Genomic DNA, 23717 nt, shown 5'->3' on the forward strand with positions numbered 1-23717 from the left:
TAAATACTCTTCATGCAAATTTTCAAGATTCAGTGGCATCAGCCCATTATTTACAATGTTACACTCAATATTCCCGATAGGGGAAATTCCTTTTTTTCTTTACATGCAAACCTTGCAGGAATAGATGTGAATATTTTAGAACTACTTGCAGGGGATATTAATTAATTGGTGTGCCTTATTATTTAATTTATGTCATATACAAACTTACTCAATTTTTTAGGTCATAAAATGGCACAAGTTAATTATGGTTAGAAATGGTAGTACAACACATACCCATATTACTTCCTCCTTCATTTCAGCCAGCGAGACCAAATCTTTTTTGCTGACTCAAGCAAGAAATGGTAGGTTTAGTACTTGCAGGGTTTTAAGTGTTGGCAACAATGTAAAACAAAGGACATTTTGGCTCTACATGAATATATATTACTAGTACTATCTTGCCTTTGAACAACTATGTCATTGTTTCTTCATAAGGTGGAGTCAGCAGAATAGTTCCCACAGCCTCTTAGAGTTTGCGGTTGCTCTGCAGCTGTGTGGGTGCTTCTTGTTTAGCAGGTGGCTTTGCCATAGTAGAGTTGCATTTGCTGCACAGATCTCTCATTTCTAGGAGACTTTCTTCCACAGCTTTTGCAAACATGTCTGAGGAGGTTTCTTTACAGTCTTTAAAGCTTGAGATGCAGAATAATATATGCTCTGGCTGAGGGTTATAACATGCTCCATAACCATTGGGTACCACAGGCCCGTAGCAGCAGAACATTTCCATAGTAGTTGGAACCTGGTTGCGGGGAGAAGGTAAGGAGTGATCTCGGATTAATCAGGCACCTGAAATCAGCTGGTTAGGAATGAGGAAAAAGATGAACAAATACTACAATTGCTGGAAATGTGGTGAATCCCGCTTGTAGAATATCACTTCCTTCAGGATTCCAAACCTGGAGCTGACACTTGGAAGGTAAAACCTGATCTCAGTATAGGATTTGATTGCTCTGTTTGTTTGTCAGTGTTTGAAAGCTGGTATAATTTGAAGTGGATATAATGCATTTCTTTGTTTATATAGATTTTGAACAGCTATAAGCTTTGTTACTGATAGGGAATTTTTTTAAGGCCGTATGTAATTCTGATATATAAAATTATGATTTGTAAAACTTCTCCAAGGTTTTTAATTTCTTAAGGTTATCTTAAGGTTATGTTTAACTTGTAATGTGAAGACTGTAGTCAATGATAGAAAGTAGTATTGTCCATTTCTAATAATCATTTATAATTCTAATGCTGTATAAAACCAAGTTTTAATGCACCTAGGTGCTGTATTTCTATTACACCTCAGTTTAATCATGGCATAATACAAGAGTGAAACACTTTCTCCTGCAGAAAATAAAAGATGCGTTAGGAATCTGTATATTTCAGACTTTGTGTACATGGGCCTTCACAAATGGCATTTGGCTTTTTAATGGTGTAGAACAAGCCATTAGTCCTGCTAATAGAGCCATAGAATTGTCAGATAAATTTGCTGTGCAACAGCCGAAGGCCATAAAGCTATTCAGAAGCACTCTTTGCTCATGGATAGTTTCTTGGAGAATTTATGTAGTAGTATGTTGGTTACATTCACTCATGTCTGAAAGCCTACAAACATTATGACAAGATCAAATTACTTATTAAGGTTTTATGCTGTAGCATGATATTATAAGTCTCTTTTGTTGCATAGTTCCAATCTGCACAGTTAGGTTAGTGTTTCAGTAAATGAATTCCTACATAGATTTCTTCTTTCATTAGGACTGCTGCTATATGCAATGAAACATTTAATTTTTAGGCTGTATGCTATAAAGATGTTCCCTTATTCAGAACATTAAATGTAGGAAGTGTTGACTCTTAGAGTATCTTAGTATAGTTGCAAATAACTGTAAATCTGCAAATGTCCGTAAATGTCTAAAATGCCTGTAAGTCCAAGCTGCATGCTTACAGAGGTTGCAGTCTTACACTGAATAACTGAAAGCTCTTGAAGATTTCAAACACAGCTACTTTCAAGAGTAAAATTTCCTCATGGCTTTTGGCTTTTGTTTCTCAGAGTGGCAGCCTGTCTGGCTTGTGGCTGTACTGTCACTGGAGTAAAGAATTCCCACTAGAGCTGTCGCCTTAGGGGAAGGAGGAGAAGAAAGGCAATGGGAAGATACGTAGTTTGGAAAAAGAGGAAACACTGACCCCTCATACAAATTTTACTGAATGAGTTTGTGTGCATTTCCAGAATTTCCAGGAAGGGCTTTGGATGTTGCAAGGGACGGGATAATTTCAGTCAGTATTTACTGTGCTGATTTTGCAAAATGAACCAAAACTGGATTAAAAATTGGGAGAATTTTGCAAACTTCTTAACGGTATCAGCTTTGTTTTTTGGTTTTGTTGGTTTTGGGGTTTTTTTATACATCTTTCTCACTATGAGCTACAAGATCTGGCACAAACACAAATGAATTAGCCTTTGCTTAGCAAGACCAGTGAACAGGAGAAACTCACCTGGCTAGTCGAGAGGATGAATCGATTGCTTGTCAAATATGTCTCATCTGTAAATATCTCTGGCAGTTCCTTGAAGTGTTCCCGTGCCACCTCTCTGAGCCCTAGCAGATGATTGTCTATTGCCATTCCAGTAATAGCCTGTGTACAACATAAGACACCCACATTTAACTGAGTATGGAGACATTTTCTTGGCTGTTACTTCCTTGTTTTCTGGTCAGAGTTGATGAACTTGGTTAGGTCATGTAATGCTTGTAATGTTCAGATATTACTCTGAGTATGTGCTTTGCTGATGGTCAGTAACTAGAAATTCATGTGGTGCTCTGAAGATGTAAAAATTGGGAAGGAGACGGTCTTTAAATGTATTATGTGCTGATGTTGTCCGGCATTCTGGGTGTTTATCTCTCAGAGCTGAGTATCATGGGTTGGGCTTCCAAAGCTGCTGAGGGGAGCATATGGGACACCAGAAATCTCTAAGTGAGTTTTGGAATTTCCTGTGCATCACTTGGATTATATTTCAAGATAGAAGGTTCCAAAACACCTCCAAATTGGAACACATTAATCTTTCCTTGCCTTGCTGCCTGCGTCTCACTCTGGCAGGTAAAGCATGTGTCATTCCATAGAATTTAGGTCCAAAGATCTGGTAGATTTCACAGTGATCACAGAGTAACAGATAGATTTGCCAGTGATCTATCACAGATCTACTAGTGTACCCCACCACTTGAGAAGACTGAGGTTAGGGACACAGATGCCTTCTAAATTTAATTCACTGCCCAAATATCCTGATTCCCTCCCCTACTCCCTGTGCTGGTTTCATTGCAAAGCTGGATTATCTCAGGGGCAGCCCTTACTTTAGCCCTCACTTTAATGAGGCAATTGGAAACAGTGAGTGTAGGACAGCATAGGTAGATGGTACCGTAGTCTGGGTACCATGATTCCAGAATCAAATTAAACAGGGTTTAAAGGAGGAGAATAATGTGTTTGACAAGCAAGAGACCTAGAACAGTCTACTTGCCATCCTGCTTGCCCGTGTCTCTGCTCACCGTCATCCCCAGCGCAGAACCAGCCATGCATGCCCCCAAACCCTGCTCCTGAATGTCCCCAGTGTCTTCTACTGTCTCATGGTTACAGGCAAGGCAACTGACAGCATGTGCAGTGAGTGGCTGAACGTTAGCAGCAGAGGCACGCTTGGTGGCCAGCTAGCCAGCTCACAAGAACTACTGCTGAGCCTGCAGTAAGTCTTTCTGCCATGAGCTTGCTATGCTTCTGTCTCTATCCAGCTCTATCCAGCTACCAAATGCTATAGACTTAAGGAATTTATTAGCTTTAAGATCTTTGCCCTGCTAGCAAATATGATTGAAGATGGCTAACAAGATTGCATGTCAGTAGTGGGAGATGGGTAGACAGGATGGTTACAGAGTTTGTTTCTTCAGGAAACCAAATCAAAATTTGTTCCAACCAGGCAGGAATTGCCTCAGATTAAAAAGTACATTTAAAATCCTTCAGGCTAGGTTTATTCTAGCTGGTAAGAGCACTGATTATGAGGACTGAGATGTAGCTCTTCCCCAGTAACTGGCTGAAATCACGTAGGAAGGGAATGCTGAACAAAGTACATTGTATGACACTGAGAGCAGAACTGATATCTCCATGACACGGGCCTCTTGTAATGAGGGGGATAAGCAACCTGAGAGTAAGCAGGATTAAAAAAAGAGCACAAGCTTGGTTTTCCTTTTAAGGGGAAAATTAAAAAAAAAAAAAAAAGAAAAGTAGAAGTTTGCTTTTCCTCTTAAGAGGTGAATCATTTTAACCACCACCAAGTGCATGAGGTGGGGGGCCGGGAGTGCATAATCTTGTCTAGCTTATTAAGGAGTAGGCACCCATTGGTAAAGGGGCCATTTGTTCATCAGCCCAGATGGAGAAAGGATGCTTGCAGAAAAGTAGCATATATCAGGGCAGTGTTTATGTTGTTTTTCCCATAGAGGGAAACTGACTTGATAATCAAAGGAAATATTTTGCTATCACACAAGATTTATAAGGCTGTTAGCAATGACATTTTTGCAACATAGATCAATGTCATGTCTGAAGAGAGGCCGAGACAGGCTAACGAAATAAACTGTGAGTCAACGCATAGGAAAAAACTGCGCTAAATTGAATTTTAGAGCTCCACATTTAAGATAGCAATGCTACTAGTAAGCCCTAACAAGGGGAAATAAAATCATTAAATTGCTTTTTGTTTTATGAAGTAGATTTTTTTTTGTTTTCTTAGGAGCTATTACATTTCAGTCTGTTACACATGACTTAGTCAGACTACGTAAGTCTTGCCCCTAGTTTAAAGCTACAACAATTACATTCTGCTATTCTGAGAAAGAAAGGGGAGCTTGGTGAGTAGAAATACCTGGAGACCTTTTTACATTTAAAGATAAATTAATTTTCCAAGGGCGATTTTAATATTTTCCCATGAGCTACACTGGAGGCTGAATTTTGTAACAGTTTCTGGAACTAAAAGGACTTGGAGGGGTGAATTTATGGACCTTTTTCCCTTTTTTTTTAAAGAGTTGTCATACAGAAATTCCATTGGTTGTGGCCTAGTAGACCTACAGTATGTTATATTCATTGTGAGGTTACCCTGAGGTGGTTTAGGTGAGGTGGTTGGCCTGAAGTAAGACTTGCCTCTGCTTTAGAGATGATGTGGAGTCTCAGCTTCTAAGACGTGCGTTCCCAGCACAAGGTGTGAAACAGAAAACTGTTTTTTTTCCCTGCTTCTTTTGTTTCACAGTCTTAGGAACAAATCCTGCCTGAAAGCAACACTTCACCTCTCCAGTGCTCTGAGTACACCTCTGGAAGTGAATAATTTCTTGAATATTATGAGGATTTAAAAAGTAATCAGTAACATGGGGGTTTTAGGCAATAGTCTGAGGCAAAACCACAGGCAGGAAATTCACTTAACGTAGCTGGTTATTAACATTTATTAATTTCATGAGCAGTTTGACTAAGTTTTTTGTGGAGTAAGTCTATGCTTTGTCTTGGCACAGTGGGTTGCATAGCATTACCCAGGCTGAATTGTCTCATTTTTAATCAACAGAAAATAAGTTGTATTTGATACTAAACCGATTTCTTCACTGGAGGGCGTCTCTTCCTTTTATTAGACACTGCATTCAGGTCTTTAAAAGAGAACTTACTATAATCATTCCCTCATTGTTAATGACCTTTATTAGAAATGGCACTTTGAAATACCAAAATACGCTTCCCAGAATACCAGTCTGTCCGAGGATCAGGTCCCTGATATGGACCTCTCTCCTCTAGGGAAGAGAAACATAAGCAAATGCAGAAATGGTTAGGTTGGGTTTTTTGGGGGGAGGGATGTTCCTGACGTGTTACAGCTGTCTTGAGCTTATCTGTAACATGATAGCTTATGGGCTGAAATACCTGTAAATTTGGGGGGGGTCTGGATTTTGCAGTTGGAGTTTTATTTCTCATGCATGTTACACAGCAGTTAAGTTGGTTGCTTTTAAGCCTTACTTACTTCTCATCCTGATAAGGCTCTCAGCTGTCCACTTGCCCTACCTCATTAGAATACCCCATTGCCACTTTTCTTGGCTATCTTCATGGCTAACATTTCATGTTGATCACAGAGCACACAGAATAAAAACTTATTTCATCTGGCTACTGTTCTCCCTTGCAAACCTGTCAATGTTTATAAAAAAATCCCTTTACTAAATTTTGATTGCAAGCTCTTTAAGATGGAGGCCATTTTTGAATTGTTGATTTGTACAACACCAAGCTTAGTGTAATCCTAATTTGTGGCTGGGACTCCTAATTATGACACAGATACAAATCATAAATGTTTCACAGATGCACGTTCCACATGAATATGTTGAATACAGGGTGTCATGTTCCATTGCATTTCTAGATTAGAGAGCCAATGCCCAAAAGTGATGGTCTTGCCACTGATGTCTAATACAGGGTTTTGTTATCTTGCTTTCCTGGAAGTATTTTTTAAGGTGAGCTTAGTTGAATATGGCTATTTGGACGGTGTTTGGGTCAGTAGAATTTTTCGTGTGTCATAGCAGGTACTTACCTATTCAGAGAAGTCTACATTTTCTGGTGCTAAAATAGTTAATGATTGTATCTTCGTACTTTTCATGAAAAAACAACTAGTCCTTATTCAGATAAGGCAGTGTTTTACTTACCAGAAGAGTGTAATTAGTCTGAGCTGCAATTGCATCCTTAAATCTCTGCATCTTTTCAGAATCCTGTTGGGGGGATCAAAATATATCTATTATTGAATGAACTCTCAAAGAAATAACACTTTCCATCAATTAACCAGCAGCCAAACAGCAAGCACTCTCAAATGTCCTTTGCTCTTGGCTCAGGTGTAAGTACTCTTTACAAATGAAAAGCCATAGAGATTCAATGTCCTGATCAGCAACAGTGCCTGGTTGTGCAAGGGTTGAACAGGTTTGTTGGTGGTGGTTTGTTTGAAGTCAAGGAAAGACTTCCAGTTCCTTTCATGGATTCCTTCCATGGATTTTGGGGGTGTAGATTATTACTAATTGAATCGTTCCATTTGAAGTAGGGAAAATAACTGCCTAGTGTAATTCAGTGTTTTCAAAACGGCCAGGCAGTGTATCTTCTCCAGAATGATTTATGTAGACAATGACAGTGATATTAATGAAAGCCATTACTGATATTTTTTTTACTAGCCAGTCAAAAAATTATTTTCCTGTATGAAAGGGATATCTAGAATTTTTCAAGGCTGCTCTGCCCTCCACAGATGCCTCACATTTCAGATAACAAGCTAGTAAATTTTGACTCCTGTCAAATGGCAGCCTTTTATATTAAGGGAACGATCCTAAGAAATGCTGCGCTGCTGTACATCAAATCCGACATTGCAACTTTGGGAGACCCTGAAGCAGCGCGAAATGACTGGGTCTCCAGATAAACAGGGAACCTTCAGCTTCTATGGACGATGAATGATCTTTTGAACAAAGAATTCATTTTAGAAGCAATTCAAGGCCACCGTCAGGGGCCTTCAAAATACAGTCTGATATTTTTTCATAGGGCTAGAGCTAGGCCTTAGTTCCCTTATACAGATTAAATTACCAAGTGCAGTCTTTAAATCTGATTAATTTACAGCTATTGAAGCAATCTCTGCAGTGTCAGTTGCTGCTTCTTTTACAGCAAGTGTCAAATGCATGAGATATTTCTCCTGCTAGAGAATCAATCCAACTCAATCAATCTTTGGTGACTGTTCAAGCTATCCTTTGAAGACCATTTTGATTAGCATCAGATAGAAAATTGTTTTTAATTTGATTTGGATTAATGGCTATTAATAAACAATATTTTGGGGAGTTCAAAGCTACTTAAACCAAGTGATGCATCTCTGTCTGAAAAATAGAATTAACCCGTTCACATCCAGAGGCAATCTGTAGGTCTAATAAAATCACCTTGGAATAGGGTTGTTAAGTTAATTTTGTTTCTAATAATTCTATGATAATAATATATTTAGTTTTGAACAGAAAGATAAAGATTTTCACATCAAAACAAAGTTTTCTAAAAGTTTGTGGGAAAGAACAATCACAGATCAGTTTAAATGTCCTTTGCATCTCTCGGTGGACAAGAAGCCAGGAAAACTATCAGTGGATTGGTTCGCATTATGATTGCAGGTTTTTCAGGGTGAATGAAACCATTACTCTCCCTATTTGGTACTGCCAAGGCATGCAATATCAAGATTTGGGGGCTGAGACTGAGCTCACTCTAGACATGCATGGCATTCTTCTGCTTGCTTGTGTGAAGCAGTTCAGTTTAGGATGCTGTGAATGGTGGGCTCAATCTCAGATTTGGGTGGGAAACCGGTGAGAAATGCTGAAGCTCAGGGAGAGCTGCAGAAGTCAGTAAGTGTTGGAATAAGGAATGTAGGAAGAGATTATTGGAGGGAACAAGAAGAATCTGGCAAAACAATGTGCTAGGAGCAGGCTGGCTCCTCCCAGGTGTACAGTCAGCCTGCAGCAATGTGTGTTGGGGCTGCGAATCTGCTGAGCGCCCAAGTGTGGAGGGGACAGTGTGCAGAGATGACAGCAGCTTCTAATGAAATACGATTAAGAACCATATTGTCAGGCAGGACACTGATATCAAATAACAGCCTCTCCTTGTCTACTGTATGGTAGTCACTATTATGTGTGATAATATGGTCATAATCTGCCTTGAATTACCCACTCAGCATAGGGAATTACTTCAGGTTTCCTTTGAGTTTAACATGGAACTTATTTGAGTCTTGTTCATCATGTGCTAAGTTCTGGGCATGGTAATTTTGAAGAGATTGAAGCAGCAGTGGAGGAACAGAGCACTTCTTTGGGCAAATTTTCCTCATCCTCTGGATCATTTGAGCTTGGTTTACAATATTCATTAATTTACACTTAATCTACAGCCCAGCAATATTTCTAGCAATACTATGCCAGATTCTAAAGAACAGCCATGTGGGCTGTTGCCACTGGAGTGGTCTCACTGTGCAAAATAATCTGTATTGTGGCAGCATTTTGCATCTCAGCAGCCACCTGGAAATTCCCTGTACAGCAGTGAAGTGCAGTGGGTGGAAGCGGCACACAGAGAGACATTGAGGGAGGCTCTCCAGGGATGGAGGGCAGGACAGTGCACAAAGCTGTCTGTGCAGCTATAGTCTCAGCTCTCTCAGCTGTACCTCTCTGCATGCCCATCTACCATGTTCAGTACTCATGCTTCTGGCAGACAGATGGTGGTTTCTCAAAGAAAGGCAATTTAATTTTTCTTTTTGCAGGGTGATGTCAGGACAGTTTGGAGAGTTGTTTTATTAGCTTGATGAACTCTTTTCATCATGAAGGTTCAGCCCCCTTGAGGATCCTATAAAACTGACTCTATTTGGTAGAAACATACCTTTAAAACAAACCTAAAATCAGCCAGAACATATCCACCTTATCCAGAAATCAAAGCATGTGAATTATGTCACTTCACACATTGCAATCTGCAGCAGAGCTATCTACTGCAGGGGATGTGCCAGACAATTCCCCTGCTGTGGCAGTATAATGATCCTGAACTTCACATGTTCAGCCTAGATCTCTACAGGGCACAGAATTTGGATCTGATGATAGATCATTCAGAAGACAGTACTAAATCTAAAATCAGATGTTTTGTTCCTTACAATGTCATGTTTAGGCACCTGTGAATCTTTTCGATGCTTAAGTAGTAATAAGGAAATTATTTCTATTTAGCTTAATGGTTGGTTTGCACAAAAAGCAAAATCCTGTAAGGCTTACTACCCTGCCCTATGCCTTTATGTTCTCCGTCAACATTAACAAGTGAGAGATTTGGGATCATGAATGCGTTATTTGCTTAATGTTTTGCCAAAGAAGGCAGGGGGAGACAGACCAACATACCGATAGCGCTGTCTTGTCATCAGTCATTGCTGTTACAAAAGCAAATGCTTCCAAGGTAGCAGACCTAATATTGTCGACTCTGCCCTCATCAAATCGGCGTATGGAAGCACTTTCGTAGGTAGGGACAAGTCTCCTGTGGCATCTGAGAGAATGAAGTAATAAAAACAAAGAATAATTATTTTCAAGGAGTTATAAAAAGTAAAAGAAATATAAGCTTGATATGTTTTATTCTTACAGCCACAATTTTTTTTTTGGCATAGTATTCATCTTAATGTTGATAGAATTCTATAAGAAACTTAAAAAAGATGGATGCTCACCCCTTTCTAGTATGAGGCACTGCATACAGCTGTATATATTTTAGTTATGCATTACCAGTAAAAAATGACTTGCTGCGTAGAAACGAGGCTAGTAAAACTAAAATTTACTGAAAGATCTCAGCGAATGTTTTATTTGTACAGCATCATAAAATAATTGTGTAATTAATCATTTACTTATGGATGTGAAATACATTGTATTTAAAACAAGAAAAAATGTACTCTGTGTCAATGAAAAATAGAAAACTAAAAGGTGAGAAGGGTGCTGTTTGAGACTGTGCGCTGGAATGAAAACCCGCATAGCAAATAGCCCAGGGTGTAAAGACTATTGTTTAATTTGGGTCCAGGTATATAGCCACCATTCCTTGCTTCAGGAGACCTACTGTGCCTTCCAGTTGAAGCAGCGGTCTCGGAACATAACTGTCCCCTAAGGTTTTTGATGCCCACGTGAGATTTATATTATGGTTGGGATCTAGATGAAAATCTTGGACCAGGTCATTGTTGTAGTTTATTCAATGGAATACACAAAATGGATGTTTCACAGATATTAATGGAGTACGCAAAATGTGTTAGGCATCTCTGGTTTTGACTAGGTAAAGACCACTTCAGGATTTAATTTGACATGTTAAAGAACTATTTGTGTAATAGGCTGTTTTGCAGGAAACCATGCAACTGATCTCTAGCTTGGAGCATTAGTTCTTCTGACAACATAGAAAGGAGATTTTAACTCTGATAATACCATGGAAATTAGAGGATATTATCAAATCTTGGGATGCCTTTGAGGAAGGAAGCAGCAGTAGTTACTATCCTATGCAGGAAGTCTGATTGGATATGCTGCTGTAGTATTTTTCCCTGTGAATGCTTTTCCTCCTGTGGTGCAGGGGATGCATATATGGTGAGCTATGGGTTATTGCCATGGTTCCTTCCAAGCTACCTGCAGTGGCAAGGGAGTGTTTCTGCCCCAGGAACTTGGGAGTCCTTATCTGCTTCTGCTGCTGTGGGTGGCAGGATTATCTGCCACTTCCAGCCACGTCCCCTCACTCACTTCTCTATGCCAAGCACAGGGACAGCTGTGGCGAGGGTATGGACTGGGAATGGCTTGTGACATCCCTATGACACAGGGATGGGAAGGTGGAGCAAGGAGATGGAAAGGGAGCAAGGGAAAGGAGTACTCTGTCTCAGAACCAGATGGCAACTTCTGCCTTGTCTGACCTACAGTCATTAGGCAAGATCACTCGCTTCCATGCAGGAGGCATTTGTTTGGGTGCCGAAGAAAAAAAAAAAAAGGCCCCTTTGTATAAAAAAACAAATTGTGAATCTCCTCCTGTGCTGCCTTGTTCCTATGATTTGAATTAACCTTACCTGTAAAATGCCAGCTGAAGTGCTACTTGAATGTAGGCATCTGGACTAATCTTCTGTTTCTTAATAAATTCCTTTCCATAGTTCTCAAACTTGTAGGCGATAAAGTCCAGATTTTTTACTATCCTGGAAAACAATCAGAGGCAGTTACTGTGGTGGAAAATGCAAGAATCTATGTTCCATTTCCATTTGCAAATAAAACCCAGCGATCATTTCCTGCTTGTACCTGCTCGGAGGTGAGTGCACTCCTGCTCTGCAGACAGTCCTGGTCTTTGGTAACTTGTTCCTACTCAGCAACTTTTATTCATACAGGTTCTAGAGTGGGCTTGTTATCTGCAGCCTTAACTTGAGGTGTGGCACTCATGTCATTCTGCTTATTTGAGTAAAACACCTTTGTTTTGTTTTGTTTTGTTTTTTTTTAAAAAAACCCACAAACTAGTGTTTCCACTCCTGAAGCCTAAGCCATGGCCTCCTTTGTTCTCAACAAATTTCTGTGAGATTTACTAGTGTGAGAAATTGATGGATTTAAAACCTGATGAAGGCTGTAAGCTCCTTGCAAGACTACTACCTTTATTTAAAAACAAAAAGGAATTACTCTGCATCCTGAATGTTTTCATACTCTCGTGTATGCTTCTAACCACTTTAAGGCCTGATCTAATGCAATCACGCTGGACATACTTACAGCTGATCGTGCAAACTATGTGCTAGTTCTCTACAGACAGATCACAGGCCTGAGGGTTGAGATGAAATAATTTGAAGAAAAAATCTCTCCTTGCCATCCCCACCCCCAGAAATCATGCAAATCTTTTACAGTCTGGAAACACAGCCAGAAGAACTAACCTTTGTAGGACCAACATGTATGTAAACAAATTACATTCCTGAATTCAAATTGTTTATTCAAACCAGTTGTATTCTACTGTCACATATACGTATCCCCGTTGCCCTGGCTTCAGGGCTTTAGTCGGGTCAAACCCATAAAATGGATCCACAAAAATGGAGGACATGCATTGTTTGCATCCTGTGCAAATAGGACTCAACTGTTTTTCCAGTGGTCTTTAGCTTTCCTAATATTTACACGGAAGGAAAACCATGGTAATGCAATTTCTGACTATGGTGAAGTAGCTCCAGCCCATAAGGGTGCCATCCTGCAAAGAGATGCTAGGTATGTCCAGCTTGGGAAGATGAGGAGGAACCGGAGGGCAGGAAGAGTCCTCTGGAAGGAAACCCGTGCCTGCACTCACTGTGCTGGGTAGTTCCCAGCTTGCAGTCATTGCTGAGAAAAATGAGGCATCTCTTCTACCTTTGGAGCTTTTCTGCTGATGATGCCAGATGTGCCTGAATTTCAGGGGAACATTTCCATCTTAGTCTCCGTGGAGCAGGAAGCTCGCTCACTGAATCAGCTCGGACTAATTTCTTGGAGCTTTCTTTCCTGTTAGTATGTGAGAGAAAAGTCATTAAGGTCACAGGAATAATCTATTTGTTAAACACTGCTTTTTTAGCAGGTAACTGACTGGTTTCCAACATTTGTATGAGTCTTAGTGGCCCTGTGCATCAAGGGGAATTTGCCACTGGCAGAGGCTTCCCAGGGGCTGGAGTGGGTACAATAGCTGTACTGAAAGGGGACTCACATGTGCTTGAGCAAGTGTTCAGTGCACTGCACCAGTACGATGCCATCGAAAGGGGAATGTTCACACACGGTACCGCAGACTCCATCTCTTCCTACCACAAACTAAGCAAAGAAAAGAACAAGTGCAAGATATATAGGGCATAAATCATGTTCTGGGTAAGTTACCCATGATGGCAACCTAACAAAAGATGATGTTGTTCTCTGTGGTTTTCTTATTGCTCATATGAGGAACTTCCTTGACTTACAGATCAGTGAGTGACTTACAGACTTATCACAGGAGACTTTCTTGTCCCATGAATGGCATTGCATTGGATCCCTTTCATTCTGCTCTTTTGGACTGAGTCCTGTGAAAATGTAAATTTTAGCAATTCCCACTTGAGTCTGGAAATTGGATTTAGCATCTGCTTTATGGTAGAGAAAACCTGCCTGGATTCTTCCACATTTAAGGGCAATGCAACTTCTATATCTGGGAAGTCCCTTAGGATCACGTTTCATTACAAATATCATATGAAATGTGCAAGCTAATCCTTATTTCCTGGCTTTCTTATCTCTTGTTTTACTGTCCTGCTTCCTTTTTACCTTTTTTTGTGGTGTTTTCTTTATTTCCCTCATACTTGTCTTCATTCCTGACTTCATTGCAAACATATGGTGTAACTGGTGACACTCAACCTGCTGCACTGTAGTTCTGTGATATCCTCATGCAGTTGGTTAATTCTGCATCTCAGACAAAAGCAGATGTCATCACTGCAACTTGTCTCACATGTTTTCTGTCCCTTTTCTGGACTTTTTCCCCCACTTCTTTTGAAGTGTCTTTGGCTGGACTTCTCCCAGTCAGCTCACTGCACATTTGTATCACGCGTACACATCCTGCCTCCCTGGTTCCCATGAGGTTTTCACCGAGTAAGTATGTGATGCAAAAAGTTTACCTGTATGTTTTCTGATGCCTTACTGCAAAGATGAAGAAGAATAGAGAGAGAAAGAGCAACTCCTACTGTGAGAATGACTCCCTACATAATCTGTATTTACATGAAAGAAAATGGGATCTTTTTCCCCAAAGAATTTCTCTTCGCCTTTAAACTGCTTCTGGCCCAAATACATCTGGACTGATGAAGCTCTCCCATATACTATGCAAATTTATTCGCTTTCTGCTACCTTCTGATAGTAAACAAAGAGAAAATCTTGTTTATTCTCATCTGCTTGAAACAATTCAACTAGTGGCCCTACAAATAACAGAGGACTCTAACTAAAGACAAATGGTGTGTTCTTTAAAAACACAGCACTGGTGTTGGCTAATAACGTCATTTGCAGTGGCATAAATCAGGAATGACTACTGAAATGTATTTGCACTGGGGTAAGTCAGCGCAGGTGAAATTAGTTTAGTGTTTTCTCTTTTCATGTTGTTGTTCTTAGATATGGCAAGAGCAACAAGCATTGCACAAGCAATGTATCAGTCGGGTTTTTTCAATTTTTCATGAGGTGTCAACATTGTTGACAGTTGGAGATTAATATATTGCTTTACCCTGGGTCTATTGCAAAAAGTGAAAATAACAGTGCAACACTTTCAAATATGACAATCAAAAGCTGATTGGGAAAAAGGCTGGAGAAATCAATACTTCCAGGAAAGTCTCAGCAACTCATTAAATGAGTAAACAGTCTGTTAAGTGAGAACTTAATACTAACTTAAATACATGCTGAATTATAAGCAGTAGTATTTCTAGGATATCAGGAAAATGCGTGAGAAGAGAAAACAGAGAAAGCTATTGTGCTTTTCTTTTTTGTTCTGGAATGCTAGTCCAGCATTTTTATGTCATTTGATTGAGTGTAATGAAATGCATACTGGTTGGTTGGCTGGTTGTTTTTTTTTTTTTTTATCAGATGTCTACATACCTGTATGTCTGTGTATCAGTCTACCCCCTCAAGTGCAAAGGGCAATTTCAGGGAAGGTGAAAGCATGTGTGTGTTGGAGAAGGCGCCCCCCACTGCCTGCAAGGCAGTAGGTCTGCTTGCCCTGCCTTGCAAGGAACAGCACTGTTCACACCAACCCTGCCTTGGCAGATGCTGACGCTACCTTCCCTTCTTTCTCCTACTTCATTCTAAGTGGTGCCTACAACGAGGACACCTGGAGTGCTTTGCCACATGCAAGTAATATCATAGTACTGTAAGGTTTTTACCTGCATAGGTTTGTCATACCAACGATTGGCACCGTTTTTATGGTAGCCTCCCCCGTGTAGCAGTTGCAATGCCATGTTGGTGTCATTGAGTTCCACCCCGCTTGGGCTGTCCAGGCACACCAGGCATATGCACCGTTCAATCATGTCAAGAGAGTCGCGGTTAGTAGAGTCTGGGGATAAAAGAGTGAAATGTTCACATCCTCTTACCTGTAGTACAGGACTGGCTGGGAAACCCTGCTGCCTTGGAGAGCGTTGAAGGTCTAACCCTGACTCTGCAATGAGCTGGTGTCTGCAGAGCTCTCTCAACAGCGGAACATCTCAGTGCAAGGAAATGTTACACCAGGGCGTTCATTCATATGTTAACTTTTGCAATATCTTTGTGTATCTTTCATGTGATTCAATAATGTCCACTTTCTTTTTCTGCCTTTCATTTCCTGAAGTAATTATATTACAAAATAGATCTATTTTACTCTTAAAGCCAGCAATGCTTACTTATTTTATTGATCACAGTTACAGAGAGGACAGGTGGAAAATAGAAAATTTCAGAGCTCACACTATTGCTGCAGTTTTCTGCTCTGGAACAGCAGGGCCTACACTGGTTTTGTGCTGTTCTCCCATTAAAACCCTTTACTGGCCAAGGAACAGCAGGGCCCATGTTGTGTTTGTGTTCTTGTATTAAAACCCTCTTCTCTCTCCTGTTCCTGATCATTTCTTGTACTTTAGAGAAATAAGCCTTGGACTGGGTATATTGTCTACATCACATGAAGAAACATCTGCAGATGAGGTCGTGAGGTTTAGTTTTTGAACATGGTGTTGCCAAAACCATGGGTTGCCACATTCCATCTTCCCTCCTATCATAGCGTACTACTGAGTGAAACATGCTTTTTATGGCTATCCTGTCACTCTTGCTTCTAGAGATGGACTACAAAGGCTATTTTTATGTTGTCCTCAGCGCTTTCCTCCTAATTTATGGTGTATTTCTGTGGCTTTTTTTTTCTCAGTTTCTTTAACTCAGAAACAGTATGAAGGGAAAGGTTTGTTTGCCAGTTTGAGACATAGGAAATATTTAATGGTGAGCACTTAATACAGCTCTTAATTGAAAGGATAAAAGCGTGGAACTATAACAAGAACTTGCTTTATTTAAAAGCATATAACATCATTAATTACTGTTAAATGGTTGTTAACAAGATTAAAGGAAAAAGAGTTTTCAAACTCCAACTTTAAATTCCTTCCATTCTTAACAGATCAGCTTTCATCTGCTGGTTTTGCTAGATTTTGGTGAAAATGTTTTTGTTTCAGAATGTTCTTAACTAAAGATATAAATTCAGATTGATCAAAACTCCTTGCAAGTCTATGCTAAGTTCAACAAATCTGTGCTCAATTCAGGGGATAATTTTAGCTGAAAGAATGGGAAAAAAAATTAAACAATTCCGATTTGAATTTGAAATATGGAGCCATTTTGAAATATGCATGTTTTTGACGTTTGCAAATATGAAAAGTAGCTCGATCCTCTGAAAGAACACCATTTTTCAAAGAAAAAAAAAATGTACCTTCCCAAAATGAGTAACATAGGTTAGTGAGGAGCTAGAAATAATACAGATGCTTGTTACCATCCAGGTTCATTCTCCAGATGCAGTGTAGTAAAAAAGAGTGCAAATATGCAAGAAATGAAAAAGGTGTTAAGAGAAGGAGAGTCAAGTGATAGCAGTGGCTGAGAAGGAAGAGGGGGAGCTGTGGCCTCTTGCAGGTTATGGTATGGTACTGTCTATTGCTGTCTGGGGACTCCTGTGAGGGAGTGTTGGCAGCTATGGGCCCGAGTGACAGAGGTGGCCAGCTGGACTTGTTGCAGGCTGCATGGGGACCTGGTGGAGTGCATAGTGTGTTGTCTTCCCTTCGACACAGAAGCAAAGTCCTAGGGAAGGCACCTGGTGTTCCTGCCAGCTCCTACAAAGACTTGAGCCAGAAGATTGTAATTGATGGGGCGTGCAGATAGGCTGAGCTTTCTGACAGTGATCTGTAGACAACATGTGAAACACTGATCACAGAATCACAGAATTTTCAGAGTTGGAAGGGACCTCTAGAGATCATCTAGTCCAACTCCCCTGCTAAAGCAGGATTGCCTAGAGCACATTACTCAGGACTGCATCCAGGCGGGTTTTGAAAATCTCCAGAGAAGGAGACTCCACAACCTCCCTGGGCAGCCTGTGCCAGTGCTCTGTCACCCTAACTGTAAAGAAGTTTTTTCGTGTGTTGGAATGGAACTTCCTATGTTCCAACTTGCACCCATTGCCCCTCGTCCTGTCACTGGGAACCACCGAGAAGAGCGTGGCTCCATCCTCCTTCAACCCACCCTTCAGATATTTGTAAGTAGTAATAAGGTCTCCCCTCAGCCTTCTTTTCTCCAGGCTAAAGAGTCCCAGCTCTCTCAGCCTTTCTTCATAAGGGAGATGCTCCAATCCCTCAGTCATCTTAGTTGCCCTGATGTCCCTATGAATTGTCTTCAAAAGCATTCAGAAGCTTTATAAGGGAGAAGACATCTCCATGTCCTCTTGGCTGTAAAGCTCTTCTAGTATCTGACACTTGCAGGTCTGACCATAATTGTGGTATTTATTCCATTGATGGTCTGGGTACATCAATGCAAAGGCTGAAAAGATCCTTGTGAATGAAAGTTGCCCCATATACATCAGCTGCTGGTATTTGTGGACAGGTACCTTCAAGGAAAGACTGGTTGGATAGTGATTTACAAACTGTTCACATCTTACTCAGTGTTCTGCTTTATGTTGTCTGATAGGTTTATATATATTTCATTGTGGCTGCTGCCCACACATCTTTGACAGATATGAAGCCCTTATTCTGATATATGGCTTCAGAGTATTTTGAGTATAAGTATTAGAGTGAATAAAGCTAAGCTCTGCTAGGAACAGAAAAGTAGGGGAACGATGCCCTTACAGAAAGAAACAGACATGTCCAGAGAGCTGATCAAACACTGAAAAAATTACCATGTAAAGCAGGCAATGAACTACACAAGAACTCATGGACCATGACTTGGGATGGAAAATAAATATTTCCATAAAGAGCTGAAACAGAGAAGTGTGAGAACAAGCCTAAAGCCCTGCAAGACATTTCTTTTCCTTCTTTCTTTCTTTCTAATTCACAGAATTGCATTGAATTGGCCGGTCAGCTTTTGGTTAGTAGGGTCTTTTGGGTTTTGTTTTAAAAAGGAAAATATGAGAAGACAGTTCTGAATCAAATTCAGATACAGTATGCACAGGTCAGCAGCCCCTATAGCAGTAAGAATTCACTTCCTCTACTTAAAAGAGTGAGTTTGTTCTGCAGCCTGAATGCAGTTAAAATACTGAATGTTTATAAATCAATGATGGCTGGGTTTATTACAATTTCTTTGAAATTTTCTCACCTAGAAGACCTATCCTCTACCTGTGGGTCTATTCAGGCCCACGTATATATCTCCTTCATAAGCTTTGCAGAGCACTGTATAGGTCTTCTCTGTCCCAAAGGATCCTCTCTTGCCCTGTTCAGTACAGAACAGTTCTGGAGTGACCTTTTCCACATCACACTGCTTCACTAGCGACTTTTCTCTTCCTCTGTTAGTTGTTATTGCAAGAACATTTCACCACAGATAAGAAAGAAAAAGGGCTGTTAATAATCATGTATCCATGTGTAACAGCAATGCATTATACTATATAGAGGAGCTGTGCTAATACAGGTGGTCTAGGATGGGATTCCTGCTTAGAGCAGAGAAGCCTCACATCATGGTGCTGTGATATTTGCTAGTGCAGAATCTGTTTGTTTCAGCTGCATAACTGAATTGGTTTACTTCCTCATTAAAATTTTGGCAAATGCCGGGCAATCCAGAAACACTGGAGAGACGGTTCTGCTAGTTTTTGTTGATTTGTCTTTTTTTCTTTAGGATGATGTATATTTACAAAGATGACTTTGCAGCAGGTTTCAAGGTATTCACTCTTTTACTTAAAAGCATGTCATGAAAATAAATGATTAGGTGTTCATCTCAGTTTTCATTAAACTAAAGAATCTTTTTTCCTCCTGCTTTAAAAAGAAAAGACAGGGAGGGTAGGGGAAAGCCTGAAAATGAGACTGCTACCACTTAATAATGCTTTAATAATGTCCAGGACTCTATGTGTGTGTGTCTATATCTATATAAAGTTATTATAAGCACAGATAAACTTGAATAAGAAAAGGGAAGATCTTCTTTGGGATGGTAAATATATTTTGAGACTATTGGCGATTCTTACATATTCCAGTGCTTTGGTAAAACAGCAATATTTTCTGTACCATTGCTGAACTGGGGATAAAGATGTGAATTAACATTTCTTTCAAGGGGGGAAAGTGAATCCCTAATTCAACTAAAATGGCAAGAAGAGGGCGTTTACATCACTTAGCTTCAGTGTAAAATATATAAGGTGTGAAGTGATAGAGGAATCCCACCCTTTATTTTCATTTGTTTTAAAGTCAGACATTTGAGTCCAGAAACCAAAACAACTAAATCCTGCCTGTTCTTGGAAGAGAAAACTATCCCCAGATAATGACTGGTGCGACCTTTCCTAGATACTTACATAAGATGAATCAGCCCTGGTACTTTCTATTTTTCTCCATTGACTAGAGAGAGTACACAGCTAGATTCAAAAGGCGTTTAACTGGTAGATGCCTTTGTTAGATGAGATGAAAAATGTCTAATAGTTGCCAAAAGCTAAAAGGATACATCGTTCCTATTGGTACAAAATGGATATGAAGAAAAAGACAACCCACAAAATCTGATGTAATGTAATTTATGTGATGAAAAACAGAGAATGGAGTGAGAGCTATTTACATGGTGAAACACTTAAACATACACAGCCAAACCATATCTGCTGCTTCCCTGGTAACACACATCTGAACACTTACAGGTATTGAGTTTCTTCCTGCTAGAAAAATCCAGCAGTGAGGTTGCACATTCAGTCCTATATTTGCTGTAATGTTCACTCCCAGCAAAGAAAGGCAATGATGATGAAGAGGAAGAGGAGGAAGATGATGAAGAAGAGAAAGCTGGGATTGCTGCTGCTAACCTTTCATAAGGATCGTCCTGGCCTCTGCCCACTCTGTTCTTCCGTCTGTTGTCAGCAAGCCAATTGGAGGCAGCATTTCCTCTTCATTCTCTGCCATTTTGGCTATCTTTCGTAACTGAGTGAAAAGATCTCCCTCACTGAGACGACGGAAATTAATGACAACATCCAAAACAAAAAACTGCAAAAAAATGACAGAAGTCAGAAGAACAGTCACAGATGGGTTGGACCCTTACTGGTCCAACATTTTGCTTTCGCCTGGGTGGGTGTTGAGACGCTGAAGTCCTGCCTGGAGAGCCAGGCCTGCGGGCAATGGAGCACAAAACCACTGGGGGCTGGCCCAGGGCTCACCCCTCCTGTGTTTTTACACCAGTGCAATGCCAGTTGCTATAGGGGACTGATATTGTGTGTTGGGCTGAAATAAAACATATATTATTTGAGTAAGCTTAAAAAAACCTGAGAGATAAAATCAGGAAGTATGTAAATAATTTCCATGGTAGTATTTGTTTAAAAATAACCTAGAGAATCTAGAGAACTTCCCATTGATATAAAGAACAGGACTTCCTGGAAAAGAGGTCACTGGGATCTATCCCTTCACCCCAAGGGCGCAGCTCCAGTACAACAGATAGTCAAGCTGGGCTATAAGGTACTTGCCCAGCCAATATACTCTGCTGCTCAACAGCATTTGTTGGTTGGGGCAGATCCACTCTAATGCTTCACTATTTCTGGCTGCACCTGTACTAACTTCTTCAGGCATAGCTTAGCCCCCCGCCCATGGGATGGTGCTATATATGCCATGCAATGTGTGCCAATACTTGACTGTCAAGAGAAGAGCATTTCCAGCAAATGCACTCTAATAAGACCTTTTTTTTTCTCTGTGGTTTCATCTCTGTTTAATAAACATTTTTGTTTGAATGAGAAAGCAAATGAATTCTGCTACATTCCTCCTTTCTGCATCACTGTACTTGGAACACAATGTGGGCTAAGGACAAAAATGCTGCAGAAGCATCTTTTGGAAATACTGACAGCAAATGCTTGGTAAGAAGTGAGCTCATATGTAGCACGCTAATTGTGTTTCTGAACAGTGATAAGATTAGGCTCTTCTTGAGTGAATTTAAGCAAACTAAGAAATATAGAAAGGTATAAAAAAAGAACACCCATTTACCTGATTGTTACAAGCAACAATGATGTGCTCTGGTTCTGGCATTACACTGCTTTTCTGGGCCACGAGGGTGTCTTTGGTATGTCCTGGAAGACGATAGGAAGAAAAGAGTCCATAGTATTGCTTCATACAGAGAGGATGGCCAGACAGCTGTCCACGAGCAAAATCAACAGGTAAAGCATGGCTGGAGAGAGAGAGAAGGAAAAAAACAAAGCCAGAGGAAAAGAGGGGAGAGAGAGACAGAAAGGAAAAGAAATCTAATCTGTCCTTTGTTCTGTTACAATTAGATCAGGTATAACACAAATTTAATAATAAAATGAGATTACAGTATAAGGGATATAGATGAATTCCCATACCAAAGTTAAATACATCATTCCTGGCAGCTTCATGCATATTCGTTAAGCAATTGCATTATCATCTAGTGGAAATGGAAAGAATAGCAGGTCACAAGCAGCTTTGCAATGTGCGTGGGAAGCCTGCCTAGATGGGACCCCGGAAACTTGCCAGGATGGAAGTCAGCAGAACAGCTGGAAAAGGCGTAGACTTTTTTGAAAAAAAAATTACTGTTGAAATTCACTGCAAATCACAGTTGCCCTGTACTGTGCAGAGTGGTTACAGAGTGTGTGAGAGGGCCTTGCCTGATGAACACGAACGACTCAGGGCAACACAGAGCCTCGCTTATGTGCTAATACTTACTTAGACCTATGGGGGAATAAGTGCTGAAAACCTATTCCCTTTTTATTGGCAGGGATGTGAGAACACCACCTCCAAAAAGGCTTCTTTAGTGGCCAGAAAAAAAAAAAGAGAAGTTATCACAATTAGGATTATGGATTGTAAAATATCCCACTGGCACTGCAGCAGGAAATAATGGTGCTGTTCCTCGGGAGAGGCTGCAGAGACCACAGGAGGAAGATGATGTTGTGGTGCAGTGGTTTTCCCTCAGCAAAAGAGGACTAAGCTTCTGGCCTGCTAGACAGGGGCAGGGGCAAAGAAGCAGACAAGGAAGGTTACTGTCATAGAGCTGATATGGCGTAACTTTTTAGGGTAGTTTAACTATCTCTTTAGAACTGTTGCAGTTCTAAACCAGGGATATTGACTTTAGGTCCTGGCTCTCAAACTCTCTGTATCACTTATTTCCTTGTACAGGTGCTTTTGTTTCTTATCAGCAAAACAGGGTTATTCGTGTTCTCATTCTCCCACATTTTGCATAATGCAGAAATCCTTATATTTAGCAGAGTTTTAAAGAGCATTTATGATGATCAAAAATAGTGGAATAGCATGGTAGATTTATATAAGACAATCTGTAATTATAGCAGTTATGAAAGGGGTTATTAACCCTGATGGCACCACAAAATCTTGTACTGATTTAGGAGATATCTGTGTAGATCTTATAACTCTTTTATGTGAGCAAGTGGGCTTTTTTGAAATATTTAGTCCTGGCAACTGTGTGGAATATCTGCACAGTTAAAACTAAATGCCGGGGTTTGGGCTGGAATATTGTGCATCTGGATGTGGGATGATCAAAAGAATCTAGCAGCGTACTCGCTCGTAGAAGTCCTTAACAGCAACAAGGAACTGAAAATGTTACAATTATGGTGTCCCCGTAATTATACAGGAGGGGTGATAATCAAACAGTAATAACAATATGAGGACACAGTAGTGAGGATTTAAATGATTATTGATTTAAGGCAAGCAAATCTGACCACAGGAGTCCTTGGATCTAGAGTAGTGAGGTCAAAATAAGAATTTAAATTATCCTTTGAGCAATGTGGTTTCTTTATCTTGTCTCAGATGCTGTCATATAAAGATGCAACGAACTACATTAGTATGCAATAGTACTTCACAGCACGTCAGTGATGGTGTATGCAGTTGTGTGGCATATCTTGGACAAAAGCACGTGTTCTTAAATAAGTACCTCTTCTATACTTTCTGAGTAGCTGTCAGACTTTTGAAGTAAAAAATCAAACAGCCCCTTCCTCTTTCTTTTATCCAATTCATAGGTGATAAGGACTTTGTTGTTCGAATATGGACTTTGCCCTCCTCATCCAAATAAGCATCGGTTAAAGCATATCACCTAGGTCTCTTGTATTTCCAGACAGGAAAA

At 40.2% G+C, this 23717-nt stretch overlaps 1 protein-coding gene across 1 annotated transcript in view; it reads right to left on the reverse strand.

Moving 5' to 3' along the window:
• Positions 1 to 212: 212 nt before the first annotated feature.
• The window catches only part of CHAT (choline O-acetyltransferase), a 30367-nt gene continuing 6862 nt past the window's right edge, over positions 213 to 23717 (reverse strand). Inside the window, exons 5-14 of the mRNA XM_009893048.1 lie at positions 21617 to 21797; positions 20455 to 20632; positions 15374 to 15543; positions 13204 to 13304; positions 12876 to 13004; positions 11579 to 11701; positions 9903 to 10044; positions 6684 to 6746; positions 2497 to 2634; positions 213 to 772 (exon numbers count right to left, since the gene is read on the reverse strand). Coding sequence (XP_009891350.1) covers positions 503 to 772; positions 2497 to 2634; positions 6684 to 6746; positions 9903 to 10044; positions 11579 to 11701; positions 12876 to 13004; positions 13204 to 13304; positions 15374 to 15543; positions 20455 to 20632; positions 21617 to 21797 — 1495 coding nt within the window. The 3' untranslated portion in view covers positions 213 to 502. The remainder of the gene's footprint in view (positions 773 to 2496; positions 2635 to 6683; positions 6747 to 9902; positions 10045 to 11578; positions 11702 to 12875; positions 13005 to 13203; positions 13305 to 15373; positions 15544 to 20454; positions 20633 to 21616; positions 21798 to 23717) is intronic.

The sequence above is a fragment of the Charadrius vociferus genome, unplaced genomic scaffold (assembly GCF_000708025.1).
Source record: "Charadrius vociferus isolate BGI_N301 unplaced genomic scaffold, ASM70802v2 scaffold429, whole genome shotgun sequence".
NCBI lineage: Eukaryota > Metazoa > Chordata > Aves > Charadriiformes > Charadriidae > Charadrius > Charadrius vociferus.